At 40.3% G+C, this 19,292-nt stretch overlaps 1 protein-coding gene across 18 annotated transcripts in view; it reads left to right on the top strand.

Moving 5' to 3' along the window:
* Window positions 1-19,292, top strand: part of sox6 (SRY-box transcription factor 6) — a 252,272-nt gene that overhangs the window by 153,695 nt on the left and 79,285 nt on the right. For all 18 annotated transcript variants that reach the window (XM_051901722.1, XM_051901715.1, XM_051901723.1 and 15 more), the window contains one exon: window positions 16,619-16,708. In XM_051901722.1, the coding sequence (XP_051757682.1) occupies window positions 16,619-16,708 (90 nt within the window). The remainder of the gene's footprint in view (window positions 1-16,618; window positions 16,709-19,292) is intronic.

The following is a 19,292-nucleotide window of genomic DNA, read 5'->3' on the forward strand; positions in this document are numbered from 1 at the left end:
GCAGATTCTTCATTGCCTCCATCCCACGTAAAGCCTGATCTCTGGAGCAGGGGGATATTTCTAGAGCCCCCCCGCCCTGCAGATCTCAGCCATTTCAGCAGCAGGTGAGCACCGGTGTGCATTTGAATAACAGCTGTGTGTGTGTGTTACCTTCCTGATCTGCTCTATGGGGGCTATCTTTCCTCAAAACCTCCTTTGAGGCACTCGTTTTTCTGTTGAAGTGTGTTTGTGAAGGCATTTTTTAGGAACCTACCACACTCCCCTATATTTATACATTTCTTACTGAAATCTGTACTTTTTTTCCTTTTCTTCAACATCCAGTCCAATATCTCCAGGCAGCATGTGTCTTTTCCCCATCGAGATCGAGAGATTGATGGGTTTGGGCAGCGGGAGAATTGAGTGCCGAAAGCTGTTTTACCGCATGCCATTTCGGTTGCATTTTTATGACCCTCTTGAAAGGGTTCTTGTTGAAATAGCAGAGGGGCTAGCGTTGCTTTCCGGCTGCCCTGTCATCCACTTCTGATTTCTATTCCACCTAATTAATAACAATCTTTGTTGTAATGATGTGTGGCACCGGCCCTAGACTTGATGCATACACAATGAGGTCGATCTTTTTAATTTCTTGGCTAGTGTTCGGTCCGAACCTGAGCTCTGGAAGCGTGCTTCAAACGCAACGTTCCATCTCTCTGTTATGTCAGTCCACCGATCCCTTGGGCAGAGTACACTGGGCCAAACATCAGTCGTTGGAAGTTTTCTCGCCTCTTGCACTCTTCTGTCTACCTTCGACCGGACTGCTTGTCAGAAAGAAAGCCTAAGGGTTTGATTAATCCAAGTGTGCTCGTACACGTCAAAATATGTTATCTTCAGGGTTATGTGTGAATCTCGAGAGTTGGCAGGTAAGCTAGTGTGCGGGTGAGTTGGTAGCTCAGTAAAGAGCAAGATCTGGCCCATCACTTTTGTTTGAATAGGTAATGTAAATCTGCTGGGGTTGAGCAGACATGAGCTGGAATGGCTTGTTAGGACACATGATCAAAAGCTTGTCTTTCTGCTCTCTGCTCCTTGCCAGTCAACTCTCTTGTCACCCTGCGAGGCAGACGGCAAATAGATTTTTTTACGTTGCGGGCATTCTGCCACTCTGTGGACTTTGACAAAAATGATAGCGCCTACTCCTCCTGTCATTTCCCTTAGAGACAGAGATACACTACTGACAAGCCTTCAGCACCAAAAAAAAAAAAAAAAAAAACTGATACAAACAGACTCTGGCAGCTCTGTTCAATCCATATCAAAACCCTTTGCAGCCTGTATGCTTCATATCAAACATCCATAATACAAACACACTACCCCGAGGAGCATGTGACAGGAGAGACAAATCGTTCCCCTCCTGACTGCCTAGTGTGGACCTCCAAAACTCTGTCCCTGCTCCAAATAGAGTGCTCCTCTTTCAGATGACAAAACAAGCAGCTGCTTCTGCCTCACTGTGCCATTCTCTGCATCCATATCACCTTCCCTCTTCTCAGATTCCCATTAGTCAACAGTAGCAACTGCTGCAGAGCATTCCAGGAGCCATCTTCTCTCTCGAGCTCAGCTGTTGACTCTGTCCCTCTTGTGTGGGATCAAGCACAACGCCTCCATTGTGCCGGTCTCTGTCATTGAGCTGAGGCTCTCCTGATAGGAGGAAACGGGTGTTTCAGGGAGACAAATCACAGCCAGGGCTCCTGAACAGAGCTCCATTTGTCCCCCCTCTCTCACCATAGGTACGTCTCCTCAGCTGTGAATGAGACTTTCTTATACTGCATTTCATATACCTTAATGTATACATCACATTAACCTACTAGGGTCCTATATAAGTGTATAAGTGTGCACTAATGCATGTTTTAAAAAAGCAATATTTACATTTATTATAAATACAACACATTATGCAAATTATCAAAATGTATTTTTTGTCATCTCTAAATGTTAATTTTTTTTTTTATTATTATTTAGAGACAACGTACAAAATACTTTTAATTTGCATGTTGTGATATATTTATTTAGGCATAATTTTATTTACTATATAACCCTAAATATACTGTGGTCCTAAAGAATATCTATATACCTTTGGACATGCAAGTCACACTTAAAATCTCTGAATGTCACTGCAGTATAGATAATAAATATCAATCCAAGTGGCATCTGTAAAGAAGTGATGTTATATTTATTGTCACCATTTTTTTTTTTGTCAATTTTGTCAATTAAGTTTTTTTTCAATTAACCAAATAGACTGAAGGTGATTTTAGTGGATGTATGAGGTCAGTTCTTCTCAAGTTCAGACATGTCCTAGCTGAGTAACTACAAGTGATGTCCATGACAATCACTTTATCGACATGTTCCATTAACACCTGACAGCCACAAAGTAAGTGTCCAAATACTTTGACTTAATTTTGAACAGAATATGTATATTGTTATGTATATGTGTATCTTCTTTTGTGAAATGTTTGCTTAAAGGATTAGTTCACTTAAATTTCCTGATAATTTACTCACCCCCATGTCATCCAAGATGTTTATGTTTTTATTTCTTTAGTTGAAAAGAAATTAAGTTTTTTGAGGAAAACATTCCAGGACTTCACCGGGGTACAATGGGTTGAAGGTCCAAAATGCAGTTTAAATGCAGCTTCAAAGGGCTCTACACGCTCCCAGCCGAGAAATAACAGTCTTGTCTAGCGAAATGTATATACTTTTTAATCACAAATGCTCGTCTTGCACTAGCTCTGCGATGCGCCATGCATTATGTAATTATGTTGGAAAGGCCACGCGTGACATAAGCAGAAGTACCGCGGTAGGACGAAAAACTCCATCTCATTTTCTCCTCCAACTTCAAAATCGCCCGACATTGTTGTTTTACCCTTTTTTTGTAAAGGCCGTTTGTTTGACTAGTCTTTGCACATTCGCTTTGTAGAGACTGGATCGGTACTTCCGCCTACGTCACAAAAACATAAACATCTTGGATGGCATGGGGGTAAGTGAACTAATCCTTTAAAGTATGCTTATTTCTTTACATAAACCTTTTTTGTTGTTGTTTATTTTTATTTAATATAGTGACATTCATAAATGTTTAAATGTGGCTAATGTGTACAAACACTTTTGGGGCCACTGTAATATGATGAGATGAAAGTTATGAGTGTTGTCCCAAGCAACAGTGTTGATGGGGACGGCGTTGAGTCCTGCTCTTGTTTAACAGCGGTGTTGGAATAGTGGTATATGTGTAAAGCAGCACTGGAATGAGTGGTTTTAATGAGCAAGCATCTTTATGTTCCCCTCTTGGTATTTGGATTAGCACAGTGAGAAAAGCAAAATGCTGATGCCTGAGAAAAGAGGACCACCCCATTAATTAGCCTTAAATCTGTCACTGCGCAGCTGAGCACTGCCGGTGGAAAAAGCAGGACCCTTTATGTAGATTAAAAGTGGTCAGATCGAGATGAGCTGGGCTTAACCTGTAAAGCGTGTGTTGCATTTGCGCTATATGAGTGTGAGATCACCACCACCCGCCTTGTACTCAGTTCCCAGGCATTGACTGCACATAACTGGACAAAAGAGCTGGTGTCATCTGACTAGGATCAAAATAGTGTCAATGTAACTCACACCGTAGCCACAGACGGGCCGGTGTGCCCAGCTAATGATTTCAGGCCACATAGCAAGACTTGTTTTATAAGACCCAGCTACGTCAGCTCCATCTGGTTGCTAATACCGCCACCCTTTCTGAAATTCACAGACACAACAGCTACAAGCCCTCCTGTACACACACAAATACGTTGTTTTCCTTCTCCAAAAAATTACAGGGATAGTTCACCCAAAAATGGAAATTCTGGCATCATTTTTTCACCCTCACGTCTTTCCAAACCTTTGTGACTTTCTTTTAAATGGCTTTTTTGTCTGTATAATGAACGTCAGTAGGATCTAGTGTTGTTTTGGACCACATTGACGTAATTTTTTTAAATATCTTTTGTATTTAGTAGAAGAAAATCATACAAGCTGGGAACAATTTTTAAAAAAAAAAATTGGGTGAACTATCCCTTTAAAAGATGAACGATACACATCGACCCGAGTGCTGTACACGACAAAACCATTTACGACTCGTCTGTCTCCTTGTGTCTTCCTCTCTCTTCCTCTCTTTGTTCAATAAGGTGCAAGGGGATGAGATGGGATGTCAGAAAAAACAGATAGAAACATGTTTTATTGCTCAGCGAACGTTGCAGCTCGGATCATCGTAATTATTCGCTGAACACCATCTCTCATTGGGAGTGGCCCCCATATAATTTTAAGTCTGCGTAGGTCGAGTGGTTAATACGTTTTAGGACCCTGTCATCCATTACATGTCATGAAGTTCCAATGATAGCTTGAAGTTATGAGTTTTAATTCTAATTAATGGTTTTGCAGGCTGGGAAAAAGATTTTTTTTTTTTTTTTCCATAAAATTCCATCTACTTAAATTTGCGATTTGGGTAGCGAGGCACGCTTTTCTCACTCCTTTAATTTCCCAGAGTGCCCTGCTTGAGGATGCCTTCTCTACAGTGGTCTGGGTCTGGAGTTGTATGCCGTATTTTTTTACCCTGTATATATTTTTCTTTGTCTCTCCATCTCTCCGTCTCTCACACACTTTTTTTTCCCATTCTTGAGAGGTGATAAAGAAATGAGCTCAGCTCCATGTGAAATGGCAGCGTTTTCCGTCCTCTCACAGCATGTTGTGGTGGATTTGACCCCACAGCAGAGAGAAAAAGTAATGGGTCGATTTGAAAGAAAATATGGTGGCCATTGTTGTAGAACCACGCAGGAAACAATGTTGAGTGTGTTAGCTGTAGACCGACAAGTAGACTTGAGAGGAATTGAAATTCTTAACCTTTTGAAGTACTATGGTTACCGGTAACTGCGCCGTCCCGTCACAGCCTCTCCTTATAGTTTCTTAAATATCAACAGACAAAGAAACTACCTTTTAGCCTCTGTAAAATTGACATATACTTCTTATGGTGTCCTTCTGCTGATAATGGGCAGAACCAGTCAGATTGTGTCTGTACTTTTCAATGGTACTCCGTAGGTAGATTGTATTGCTGTGTGCAGCTGTGTGGGCTGAACCCGGCAGTCACTGGTGGTCTGTGATGTAGTAGGAGTGTGCAGTTACACGATAGCTGCATGTGTGTGCGAGAGAATGGAGGTCGGTGGCTAAAAATAGTGACCTTTTGGGCCCGTGTGCGTGAGCGCTGAACTCTGACATGCTGGTAAACAGAGCGCGCTCCACGGGACCATAAACATTTTTAATTGTTGCCTCATAAAAACGGAGAATATCAGTGGCAGCGGTGGAAAATATGCTTCCTTAATTAGTCAAGCGAGTTTTACAAAGAACGAAGATGCCTCCTTTTAACTTTCACTTTTTAATGCCCTGATGCACTCATACAGTACTGTTTATTACTATAAAACAGTTCACTTGTGGCTGTAAAACACTAGTTTTACTGCGTACTTGGTGTACTAAAGATTATCAAATTTAATTCTTTCTCTCAATTTTTTGAACTTTAACATTAAGACTTCAAGAAATAAAACACTGTCAATTACTTTATCCAAAGAGTGCATATAAACCGAGCTGTAGTGTTTTTATGCTTGATATGTCTTCTATTTTTATTTTAGTAGCACATTATCTTCTTGACGCCATGTTTTTAACTCGCCGTATATTGTGGGGAGAACCTCTCAAGCATGTCCAAGTTGCTCCGGCATTTAAGATGAAATAAAGTTTCAGTGATGACTCAAGACAGTTGGCTTCACAGCAAATTTTAATCTATTCATGTGGATCCTATCAGTTTCTTTTTGTCCCTAGCACCCATTAATTTACTAAATCACTCTGAGCTGAAATGATCACAGTAAGCGACATTATTCACACATTTTTATTAATTCAACGTAGATGAATAAAAGTGAATGTTTTGAAGCATTGATTAGCAGAAGGGTTTATATCTGACAGTTAGATTGCAGGGTAGCCAGCATAAAAATGGCTCCTCTGCAAGGTACCCAGTAATTTAATTCTTGTGTGAAATTATTATAATTTATTACAGTATGTGGGCTCTAATGATTACCGACATGAAATGGAATTTATAAATTAAGATTAAATCCGCATATCTCTTCTTATTTCGTACCTTCACATGTCCTCAATCCTTTCAGCAGTATTTTAAGATGGTTTCATAAGATGCATTTTTTTCTGTCTTTGTGTATTTTTATTTTTAATTTATTTACTTTTCAGAAAAGAAAGAAACATTAATTATAGTCCGGTTTACAAAATCCAAACCCTTGAGAAGCATCAGAATGTTGTAGAAATGGATGAGGAATTTATTTTGGTTGCAAGTTAAGAAATAAATACACTTAGACAAATATAAATGAAATAAACATAAAACAAAGATTTACACAATAGACAAAGGACAAGATGGGACACAATAAGGCGACAGACTAAGTTATTAAATATGAGAGTTTATTTTTTTGTGTGTAAAGTGTGTATCTTAAATGAGAGGCAGTCCTGAGAAAATATTTTTTCTTTTATTTTGCAGCCCATAAAAAAAACTGCATTATTTTTTCAATATTTACCAACATTGTTATTCTTTTTACTTTGTATCCTGTCACAGCAGGATCTCGCAAATTAGACTAAATTTGTATGAGTTGTTTTTCCCGATAAGGAGGATTATCTTTGTTTTTTGGAGGGGTGCATTTTAGTTGTGTTAAAAGTGCCTGACTGTGTCACATATTGAAACTCTGAGGGTATAGTTATTACTTCTCATTGTCATTCTCGTCCTGAGAATATAAGGTATGAAATTTGTGAAGTTCATTGGCAGAATGTAGCTTTTCCTCTCCGTGTTTGCTGAAGATGTTTCTTGAGTGAACCGTAATGAGCAGCAGCAGCAGCAGGCAGGAGGGGAGCAGTCGGGGTGGGCCGCCTCTGAGGGCTCGCTCAGCCTGAGAGGAGACTAAAGAGGACAGGGGAGTGAAAGTTCATTTTGCTATCCAAGCATTAAATGGTCCTAGTTTTCTTAAAAGTGACCTTGTGGGGAAGGCAGCGCAGCCGAGCTCCAGCGCAGCTCCTTCCAGCTGCACACATGGCATCCATCGGGGCACAATCACGTGCAGTCCCAACACCTCAGGCTCGGACATATGTTGAGTTTTATTTCATTCTTCTGACATTAATCCTATTCACCAGCTGTTCTGCCAGCTGCCACTCTCCAGCTTAAGAGGAGATTGCAGTTTTGGGGGCTCGGAGTATGGGCTTATCTTGGCTCCTGATCTCTCCACACTAAGTTCTGATTGGATTCCCCACCCCCCCACCCCCTTCTTCTTGTGCCCCCCTTTTCCTCCCTCCTAATATCTCCCTCCTCTTCTCAATCTGTAGGATCCTTGAGTTGTACTTCTCTCTCTAGAAATCTCTCTTTCAACTTTGCTTTAATTTCATCTCGTTCTCCTCCTCCTGTCAGGGGAAGGGAGGCTCCAGGGGTGTGTTTTAATCGCTTGCCCAAGTCTTCGTTTGCATGGCTTTCCTTCAGAAGATGCTGACCCTCTGCTAGTGTCTTGCTGTCTTCACCAATATTTATTATTCAGTTTTCTTCTTGTGTATGGTGCCCAGAATTCCTCTCCTTCTAAGGGTGACGGTATCTGGCAGGGTGTCTTCCCGGCGCAAACATGCCATGAATATAGTTTTTATCCACAGCTTTGATTGAACTTGAACTCTTTATTTCTTCTATTTCACATATTTCAACTTTATCTCTCCCATTCACGTTACTAATCAGCATGATCTATTTCCGTGTATGTCTTTCATTGTCCGATGGAATTTCTCTTGTATCATTAGTGCTGAAGAAGTACCCTGTCGTGGAAGGCCTGGCCGGTGTGAATTGATCATCGGTGGCTGCTCACTTTAATAATTCAACCCTGATTAGTGCCGAGTCCTGCAGTAAAATGGATTGAAGAAGAGGTCATGTGCTGCCCTGCTCAAGAGGTGAAGCCTCTTGGGAGTGGTTAATTCATATGTGCTTGATAGACACGTGTCCTGTTTAGATAGGTCAGGAATTGTGCGATTGGCTGGGACGATGGGGTCAGCGCTGAGATTAGCGCCTCAGCTCTGCCAAATAAAGACAATGACACTACAGTCTTTTTATAGCAGAGTCTGTTTCCTCGTAATTACAATCCAGCCTCCATAACACCACTTGTTCCTAATAGCTTTTATCAACCAAAAACAATGCTCTTAAAATTAGAGGAATCTTTTTTTTATATTTAAAATATTATAAATTCATAACATTTAAACATTACAATATTTATTATTATAATCGGTAGTAGTAGTAGTTGTAAATAAATAATAATACTAAAAGGAGTTACTAAGGTTAGTCAGTCTATTTACAGCAGCTGTCGACTGGAGGAAATGGCAGCACGGTGTTCGAGCAGCCTACAGGTGACTAGCAGAGATGCTCACTAAGTGGAATAATGAATAGTATTAGGTGTCAATTAAATCAAGCCTTCCCCGAGGTGCAGGTGCTCGACAATATACTGACACATCTCAAGGAGCTGAAGCCTCTTCACCCATGCATGCCAATGGGTGCATTTGCATATTAAAGAACCGAAATTATTTAACTGAAGCAAAAAAAGCATGCAAAAAAGAAAAAAGGGGCTTGTGGAAATGATCGAGGTTATTAAAACTGTTGACAGGGAAAGAAGGTAATTGGCAGAAAATGAGGGAAACGCTACTGTTATACAGTGTTGTGCGCGTGTGCGTGCATGTTTTCTCTCTGTCGTGATTTTGTATGTTTTTTTTCAACCCGACTCTTCTTTTTAGCTGTTAGCATTGTGCGCCGTCGCCTGGGTGTGTAACCTATTACGTTTAGATTGCTCCCTTGCAATTAGTGCCCTTTTTGTCCTCACTTCAATAACGGCGTGATTATGGAGACTTCAGGAGCATTCGCCGCCGCCCCAGCTAACAGCTGTTGTCTCTGGAACTAACGACGGGAACGACAAAACATGTTTTCTTATGCCGTTTCACTTTCCTGTCTGCCTCTTGTAATTATTATACTCTTATTTTGTGTGATGATGGAGTCTTGTTTTAGTGGCTCTGTGATTAAGACATTCAGAAGATTTTCCCTCAGTGTTCTGCGCACGCTTGCGTTCCCGCGTGTGTGTGCGAGAGTGCGTAGCTTGTGACTCCAGTTTGTTTTTCTAAGGAGATGGAGAGAAATAGGAAGAGAAAGAGTGCGTTTTTTGGTTTTCTATTGACTGCAGCATCTCCATTGTAAGAAACAAATCCAGTGCAAGAGAAGCCTTGAGATGTGATTTCAGAGAGGGGACAGTGTTTTTCCAGCAGGAGCCAAGGAGAATGCCTGAAATAACTTGTTTTCCCCTCTAAATTGCATGAAACTCTCAATGTTCTCTTGACCTTGTCTGCTTGACTACTTCTCTTTTTTGCTCAAGCCTTTTCTCTCATAACATTATTAGAAATGAGAGTGCTTAGAGGATAATTATTAACCTAACTGCGACACTTGCAATGAGAGTGCCCTTCAACCTGGGTGGCTTCAAGTGGAACCATAATACCTCACTTGGGCCTTCTTCTTCTTTCCTTCTCTCTCTCTTTCCATTTAAACTGGGAATGGTTGCTCTGCTTGCTCCATCATTAGATGGCACATTCAGAAGAAAGCCTGGGAAATTTATATCGTCATTGTCAGTTGATCATCGATTTGGTAATTCCCTGTTTTCCCTGAGGAGTGGGTCGCTCATATGCTGGACCGAAGGGGGATTTCTGTCTCCTCCTTCCTCTGAGAGGAGATTCTGAGCACAATAGTGATGTTTCTCAAGGTTTATTGAGAGGAAGAGACATAATGTACTGTAGCTACAGTTCATTGAAAGTCAGATTAAGGATGCAGTGTTCGGTGGACAATTGACAATAGACAGCGCTGGGACAATAGGGCAGTTCACTGAGGACAGCTGTAATGATGTGTGTACTGTGAAGTGGAGTGTTTCAGGAGAGAGTCTCGCTCTCTCTCTCTCGTTTCTCAAGTGTAAGGATTGATTGGGGGAAGAGCAGCTTCCTGTGGAGGGGATTACAGTGGCAGTGTGAGACCTGGGGGTGCTGGCAGATGTTCTGGCTGTCTGCCACAGGGCAGGACTCGTCGGGATGGGGGTACACCCTCTCCGCTCAGCACAACTGCATCTTCAGGGGCATGACACAGCTCCATCTCACATACTGCACACAGCCGTGGAGGTCATTAATGACAGTAACTGAAGTAGATTTCTACATAACTACATTGGATTTATTTAGCTTCAATGTTCTAAGGCAGTTAGACTAGAGAAATGAGTGTCACTTTCTGTACTGTAAAGTCAACATTATTCCAAAGTTTGTTAAAATTGCAAAACATTACAAAGTAAAATGTTGACTTGAGCAGCATGTATTAAAGGATTAGTTCACTTTAAAATGAAAATTACTCCAGGATTTACTCACCCTAAAGCCATCCTAGATGTATATGACTTTCTTCTTTCTGATGAACACAATCAGAGTTATATTAATAAATATCCTGAAGCATCCAAGCTTTATAATGGCAATGAACGGGACCAACGAGTATGAAGCTCAAGAAAGTGCATCCATCCATCATAAACGTACTCCACACGGCTCTGGGGGTTTAATAAAGGCGTTCTGAAGCGAAGCGATGCGTTTGTGTAAGAAAAATATCCATATTTAACAAGTTATACAGTAAAATATCTAGCTTCCACCAGACTGCCTTCCATTATTCAACTTACGAAGAAAGTGTAACGCCTCTCGCAGTTCAAAACACTTACACTACGTCCTACACCTTCCATATTCAACTTACAAAAAAACTTTTTCTGTAAGTTGAATACGGAAGGCGGTCTGGCGGAAGCTAGATATTTGACTTTGTATCTTGTTAAATATGGATATTTTTCTTACACAAATGCATCACTTTGCTTCAGAAGGCCTTCATTAACCCCCCGGAGCCGTGTGGAGTACGTTTATGATGGATGGATGCACTTTCTTGAGCTTCATACTCGTTGGTCCCGTTCACTGCCATTATAAAGCTTGGATGCGTCAGGATATTTATTAATATAATTCTGATTGTGTTCATCAGAAAGAAGAAAGTCATATACACCTGATGGCTTGAGGGTGAGTATCTTGGGGTAATTTTCATCTCAAAGTGAAGTAAAGTAATCATTTAATGTATTTCATTTTAAAATCATACTTTAAATTATATTATATAGTATACACTGCTGTTCGAAATTTTGGGGTCGGCAAGATTTTGTAATTTTTTTTTTTATTCCATTTAAATATTTTATAATGGTTAAGTATGACATGTCTGTACCAAATACTACCTGTGTTTTACTTTTCCAATGTTATGGTTTTTGTTAGACGTGTAATTTTGGATCTGTGTTCCATGTGGTGATGAAAACTGTTTACTTTTAACACATTGACTGAATCTTTGCTGAGATTTATGAGCACTGCTGCTCTTGCTTTTCATCTGTTTAAGACCATCGGCATAATCTTGTCAGCGGATCTTTGCTGTAGGTGTCTTAATTGAGCTGCTTTATGAAGAAGAGCAAGATTTCTCTGGCAGCAAACCGAGCTGTCGAGATGGGATTGTAGATGACTGGTTAGATACGCAGGGGCCAGGTGTAGTTCATCCATTAGTATGTCAAGGAAGCACTGGAAGGTGGTTACATCTCTTCATATGCCCATTCCTTCACTGAGATCAGCAAGTCTCTCTGACTTTACAACTATAATGGCACTTTCATAGACTATGGGCTTTGGCTTTATCAGGCCAGAAAAAGGATTGTGACATGCTGTTTATTCTGCCCGAGTGCTGCCTTCTAATCCTGGTCTTTTGACAGGCATGGTCTCCCGAGCGTCAACAGCCACACTGAGACACAAGTCTCTCTGTTTCTCTCTCTTCATTGTCTCTTCTTCTCGTCTCTTAGAATTAGTTCCCAAGAGGTTCTAGATCAGTGGGTTGTCCTCCAAGCCCTCTCCCCAGTGCCCGTGCCATGTCATATCAGTGGGACGGGCAAGGCTGCTCCGGGTCCGATGTGGCAGGGGCTAAGCCGTCTGTTGAGATGGGGGAACCTTGGGAAAATGCAAAAAGGATACAGATAAGGGCTATTGTTTTCATTCCAATCTCATCTGGGCTGAATTGGTTTCCCTTGAGCCATGCCACGCTTTATCCGAGAGGAGGAGAGAGGGCATGAGGAGATTTTTGGGGGCCTCGTGGGATAATGACAATAAAGTCAGTGCTTGCTTTATTTATCTGCTCATTCTAGGCCTCTGACAGGCCTTTCCAGACAAGTACAAGTCTTTTCCACACTTCCTCCTCAGTTTTCAGAGTCTATAAATGTCAGACTGTCTCTGAGCTCTTTGTATTTTGAAATCCGAATGCAAATGTGGGAAGGAAATGTACCTTGTTCAATGGGCTGTGCTGCGTTTCTCATTTGAAGTAGCAGCAGTGCTGAGAGATGAATGGATGTGGCTGAAGCTTTGTTTGATTTTTCAAAATGAATGGTCCACTTTTGTTTCTTTACATTGGTAATATGTTAGTATGACATTTAAGTATTATCCAGATGTTAAGCAGTGTTTCCATTGGCATTAGTGCTCTCTCCGGAGAAGATGGAATGCAACATGGGAAATTGTGCAAAAAATATCCCCTTATTATTAATCTAAATTCCTTTCAAATGTTCTAGCTTTATAAGGGTACTTTGAAAAAACCCAGACGTCTGTCTCATTAACTGCTTGTTTTCCTAAAGTATCCTCACATGAAAACTCAGAAAAAGCCATATAGTTTCACACCGTTATGGACAGGTTGCTTTTTGTGCGCGTCTCCGGTCCATCATCCTCAAATGCTGGACATTCCTCTCCTCTCTCAGGTAAAAATTTGTGGAGGACAGCCTCGGCACATTCCAGCTGTAGTGTGTGTGTGTGTGTGTGTGTGTGTGTGTGTGTAGGAGTGAGGGAGCGGCCACTCTCAGGGGAGGCAGAGTGGAGCAGAATGGGAGCTGGCACCACATTATCTCCAACAGTTGGTGCATTCCTTAATGATCAAGTGCTGGAGAAGCATCTGTGCACTGCTCCGTGTGTTAGTGTGTGTGTGTGTAAGACGCAGAGGAGGAATATGGGAAAAGTCTTCCCTTAAACCTTTTAACCCCCAGGACAGATCCATTCCGGCCCTGTGCCATAAAAGGAAGTTTCTCTGTTTCCAGTTCTTTTTTCCAGCCTAGAGGAAGGAATGTATTGCTATTTGTTATACATATGTATATGATGGTATGTGTCATGTGTATGTGGTTATCTAAGGGGAGGAGTGTTTTTATTCAAAAGACCTCAATCACACACATATAAAACAAGGGATTGAATCATCTCATAAGGTCAAGGAAACAAACTGTGAGTCCTGGATTGGGAAAGTCAGTAAAGTAGAAATAATGTTAGAATGACACAAATGGAGGTGTCCTGTTGTTCCCTCTGAAATAGAGGAAATGGCGAATCAAAGAAAATGTGACCTCCCATTGATCTGACCTTGCCCTGTATTACAGCAGTGGCCGTCACTATAGACTCTCTCTGCAAGCAGTCAAACATTTTTATGCCCACAGTAATGTAACTATTTTTTATTTACTTTTTTGTGCATTTATTTTCTCTTTGCCAATATACCCATATTTGTGGAAGCTTGTTTAACAAAAAGAAGGTAACACTTTATTTTTGGTAATTGATCATTTTTCTCCCGATTTCAACATTACACATTACCATTCAAAAAGTTGGGGTCAGTAAACATTTTTTAATTAAATTAATAATTTTATTCAGCAAGGATTCATTAAATTGATCGAAAGTGGCAGTAAAAACTTTTTTACCATAATATATATATATATATATATATATATATAAAGAGATTTCAAATAAATGCTGTTCTTTTGAACTTTCTGTTTATCATAGAATCCTGAAAAAAGTGTCTCAGTTTTTACAAAAATATTAAGCAGCACAACTTTTTCAACATTGATAATAATTACCGAATTAGCTTATTTGAATGATTTCTGAAGAAATCATCATGTGACACTGAAGACTGGAGTAATGACTGCTTAAAAATTCAGCTTTGCAATCAAAGGAAGAATTTACCATTTAAAATATGTTAAAATTGAAAAGTTTTTTAAATTGAAAAAATGTTTAATATTTAAACTATTTTTGATCAAATAAATGCAGCCTTGGTGAGCATAAGAGACTCAAAAACATTTTTAAAAAATCGCTAACACTTTAGTTTAGGGTCCAATTCTCACTATTAACTAGATGCTTATTAGCATGCATATTACTAGGATATTGGCTGTTTATTAGTACTTATAAAGCACATATTAATGCCTTATTACGTATGACTATATTCTACATCCCTTAATCCTACCCAATACCTAAACTTAACAACTACCTTCCTAACTATTAATAAGCAGTAATTAGGAGTTTATTGAGGCAAAAGTCGTAGTTATTAGTTAATAGTGATAATTGGACCCTAATCTAAAGTGTGACCAAAAAATCTTACTGACCTCAAAGTTTTGAACAGTAGTGTACCTCACAATCGCAACTTTTTTCTCACAATTGCTAATTGATAACTCACAAAGTGCTTTAAATGTCTCAGTATGACTTTATATCTCACATTGTGATTTTCTGGGGGAATGTGCCTACATATTTGAATTCTTTTTTTTTTGAAAGTGAATAAGATAGAGCAGTGCTCATGATAATAGAGGCATAGCTGCAACGTAAATTTTTATGGCATGAGATGAAGATCGCATCACACCACATTCATGAGTGTGATGATGTCATTCATTGGGAATGTTCTATGGCCTGGAGTACCTCAAGATACTGTATGACTACAATACACGCAGACACAAAGCTCACACAACAGAATAGCCAAAGTCATTCCCATTCTCATGAATTGTGCCCTTTTGTTTGGCAAAGTGTGTTCACAAATGATCCATTGTGTGCACGAGTGGTTTAACTACGGCTTACGGTGCCGGAGGGCTGCCAGCGGCTTGCAAGAATGTCTGCTTTAGCCCCGTGCCCTTTAGCCTTTCACACAGGGAACAAACTCTACTCTTCCTGTCCATGATGTCATTGAATGGCAACATGAGACCCATAGCCCCTCTGCTCAGGGGTCATGGCCTGCAAAAGAGCTCATCAGCTTGGATAAGGTAGAGATCTGATCTTGATGTATTAATTCTGTCTCTCACTTTAAACTGTGCCTGATGTTTGAGTCTGTTGAACGCTTCACCTGATTCCTCTTCTTTCTGTCCATGGCTTTTGACTGGGTGTTTCTCTGTCCTGTGTGTGTGTGTGTTTGAGTGTTTGTGCGATGGGAACAGGCTGACCCAGGCTGTGAGCTTCAAGCTCTTGCTGGTGAGCAGTGTGTTCTTTATCAACGACCTCGGGGCCACAGCTCTGCAGATTCCAGCCATTCCTCCTCCTGATTCATTGTCTGCCAGACAAATGTTAATTGTTTTCATCATTGCCGGCTGTGCGGGGCCAGTCAAGCGGGCCCATCTCACCCCGTCTACCTTCCCTTTTAATGTCTTTCTTTGTGCGGCGCCTTGTTCTTATCACTCTTTCAGCCTCTGTGGTTGACCTTCAGCAGACAAGGGGTCATGTCTCACATTATCTACATATTATATGTTTGTTCGTCTTTGTGTTTCTCTCTGTATGTCTGCGATTGACTTTATGAAACACCATAACTGGCCTTTGAATATAGTACTAAAAAAATAGTACCTTTCATAAAGGAGATCTTTTCACTTTCTGAGGTAGAAACAAATTCACCTTGACACTTTCACAGAATGTAGTTGACCTAACTTGAAAATATTGCATTACAGCATTTCATTCACTTACCAACCCCACTGTGTTTATTCTTTTAAAATGTAAAACATTTTTTCTGGCCTTTAGACATCACCCCTCATACTCTTTATGAGCTGACATGCTTTTCTACTGTAGTGTACTCACCTACTGATCTTTATTACCACAGTCCAGCCATCAGAACAATTATCGTGTATCTTGGCTGTTGAAAGCCAGGTGTGTGTAATATTCACTTTCATGAGAAGTAGAAGGAATTTGTTTCTTTCATTTTGCTCAACACATCGTTTGAATGGGAAGGATTTTCCCCATTTTCTTTCTTTGTTCTTTGTCTTTGAGGCCTCTTTTTTCTATGAGCACAAATAGTTTTATTGCTCAAGGTTTTATGGGTCATACTCAAAGCTATGGATTTGAGAGATTTTCAATACACGCTGCAGTATTTTAATTTTTAATGCAGTATTTCAATGCAAAGCAGTATTTCAATGCACACTGCCTCTTTACTGCAGTCGTCTGCGTTATTAGTTATTGGAGTTCACTCAAACTTTGTTTGTGGTAATTCTATCTAATACGATTTTTAAGCATCTTAGATAGCATTAAAAAAATAAAGCAGTACTATTAAATTGTATTTAATACTTATACTGTAACTGTGATCATAATTTGACATTAAATCTACTATACGACATGCATTGAATACAGCCTGAAAGTTAAATGATTTACTTTGACTTTCTTCATTTGTATATGCATTCAGTTTAATTCTGAGATGTCGCCTGTGTTTCAGAATCCTCCTGCATGGAAAAACTTCTTTCTAAAGACTGGAAAGAGAAGATGGAACGACTCAACACGGGCGAGCTGTTAGGAGAAATTAAAGGTAAGAAGGCTGACTCGCTTACAAATGTGTTTCCATCAAATTAAGAAAGAATGTTATGGTCCAAGTATCAGAAAGCAACATTCACTCTATTCTTTGCTGTCTTGATTTTAACCTCTTCCTTGTCAGCGTGACAGTTATATGAGTTTGATGTGCATTATGGCAGCTATATTTTGTTATTTAGCTCCTGGAATGGAAATTGGACAGAATTCTGTGTATTCAGGTGAAACGCATTTCTATAATGCTTAAAGGAAGATGATTGAATGTTTGTGTTTGTATTGGAAGATAGTACGGCCCATACACTGTTTATACCCACTGAAGGTGTTCATGGGATGTGCTTTTCTTTTTTCTTTTCTTTTTTTTCCTTTTCCACAAGCAGGTCTTAGCACTGGCTGTTACAGAGACGTGTTTATGTAGCAGGAGACGGCACTGCACCGGTTCTCTGATAACACACTAGTTCTGCCCGGCTCCAGCTAACACACTCCTCCCTCACTATCTCTAACTCTCTTTCTCTTCCCTTTCTCTGGCACACTTGGTTTTGTCGTTCATTTCTGCCGACACCAATCTGCCCCATATTCTTAGAGCTTTACACTGACTCTTGCTTTACAGCTACATGTTTCAATATCAGTCTTTTTTTGTTGGGTGAGGTACAGGTGTCAGAATATCCGATGTTATAGCATCAGTATTTCAGGACGCTTTTAATGGAGAAGACATTTAGGAGGCATTTAATAGCTGGATTTAGATTGCAAGGGTAATAACATGGGAGAGAAGTGTTATTGTATTTTTGTTCCCTCACTTAATGGTTCCCTTTTCCATCTCTGCACTATTTAGAATTATGAAAAACGTTTGTCCTTGGTTTTAATTATTGGATTAGACTTACTCTCTGTGGTGTGTGGGTGGTGGAGGAGGGGTGGAGATGGGGGGGGAGGGGAAAAAGAAACAGTCGTACATTCTAATAAGTGCATTCATCGGCAATAACCTTAATGAACCCCCAAATGTAAATCACATCTCAGTAAACCAGATTCATTGTACCTGCCCCTGTTATGTGGCACCGTAGATCAAAGTGCAGTGAAGAAAATGGTGAGGAAAGATTTAGCCATTTGAAAGGAGATCTTTTAAAATTACAGGGTATTTTTCTGTTGGATAAATGGCATTGGGTGAGGTCATGTTTAAAAGGTATAAACAGGTAGAAGGCGTTGATAATACCCCACCAGTGGCCTCCGTCGTGATTTCCAGCGAAGCTGCGGGCGACTGTAGAGAAACAGACAGAATTACTTTTCATATCATACCGGCAGCCTAAGGTTTCTAATTAGCCTGCCATTTCATATGACTGTAGACATTTCAAAGGCCTCCTTTGTGCTCCCCCTTACAAAATGTCTCTCTCTGCGTTTGAAGTCGGCCTGATGTAAATACGGGCAATTAAAAAGGAAGCTCAGGGTTGGAGACACACAAGGTCTGCTTAATTAATACACAAACAAAGGCACCAAGCTGGAAAAGAGAAAACACACACAACTTATGATTAAGATCTAAAGTGTTATGATAAATCAGAGAGCGCATTAATAGTCAGGTTAAAAAATCAATACAAAGGCCACACGTTCCTCCAGCTCAAAATTAATGGAGGAGAGCGCTGGATAAAAGATGGCACGAGGATGAAAAGGAAGCTGTTGCCTGTTTGGCCTTGCTGTTTTTGCTCTCATATCTGAACCGATGGCATTGTGCATTCTACCCACAGTTCTTTGTGCCATTGTCATCGCACTACAAAACCACGCCTTTGATCTTTGTTCAATAAATACATCGGCTAGGAATCAAAAATGTCTGAATAAAATAAAGTTTCTCACTGCTTTTGAAATCTCCGCAGCTGTTCTTTAAAGCCTTTACATATTTTCACCTTGTGAACCTGTTGAGACACTGCGCTGTGGTAAGAAAGAGTTTAGGAGCTGAAAAAAAGTAACCGATTGCCTTAGGGAATGAAGAACAATGGTGGAGAGAGAGTGGAAAGAAAGATGAAGCTCTGAGAACACTTAGACTGTTTTTTAAAATTCAGCGACACGTCCGGACCTGCTCAACTCTGTTGCACAAAACAAGTAAACAAAGTCAAATACCAGATTATTATTTTTTTTAGATCTATTAGTGTGTAACAAGTTGGTTCGATGTTTCTTTTGTTTTGTTTTTTTGTGGTTTTTAAGCTCTGTTTATCTAATAAAATGAAATTGTATCAGGTTATGTGCTGCGTGAGTTTGAGAGGTAGGTCAGAATTGTTTTTAAGTGCTCTTAATTGTTGCCAAATCCTAGGTTTTCTTTAAGCACAGTGTTGAAATCGGCACAGGGTTGAGGGGCAGCGGTAGCGGGTTCAGGGTGTAAAAGGGAGTCAGCTACAGATCGCTTTTCACCCGCCGCCGCTGGAGCGCTGTGTTTGTTTTCATACCTGAGCTCAGCTGTCAATCAGGAGGAACGGTGAAGAGAGAGATGAGATCTGCAAAACAAAACCACAAAGCAGGAGAAGCAGGATGTCTGGAGAACGTCCAAACCACAGCATTGCCTGCTCGATTGTCAGAGAGAGAGAGAGGGAGAGATATATGAACAAATA

This window comes from Ctenopharyngodon idella, chromosome 7, assembly GCF_019924925.1.
Source record: "Ctenopharyngodon idella isolate HZGC_01 chromosome 7, HZGC01, whole genome shotgun sequence".
NCBI lineage: Eukaryota > Metazoa > Chordata > Actinopteri > Cypriniformes > Xenocyprididae > Ctenopharyngodon > Ctenopharyngodon idella.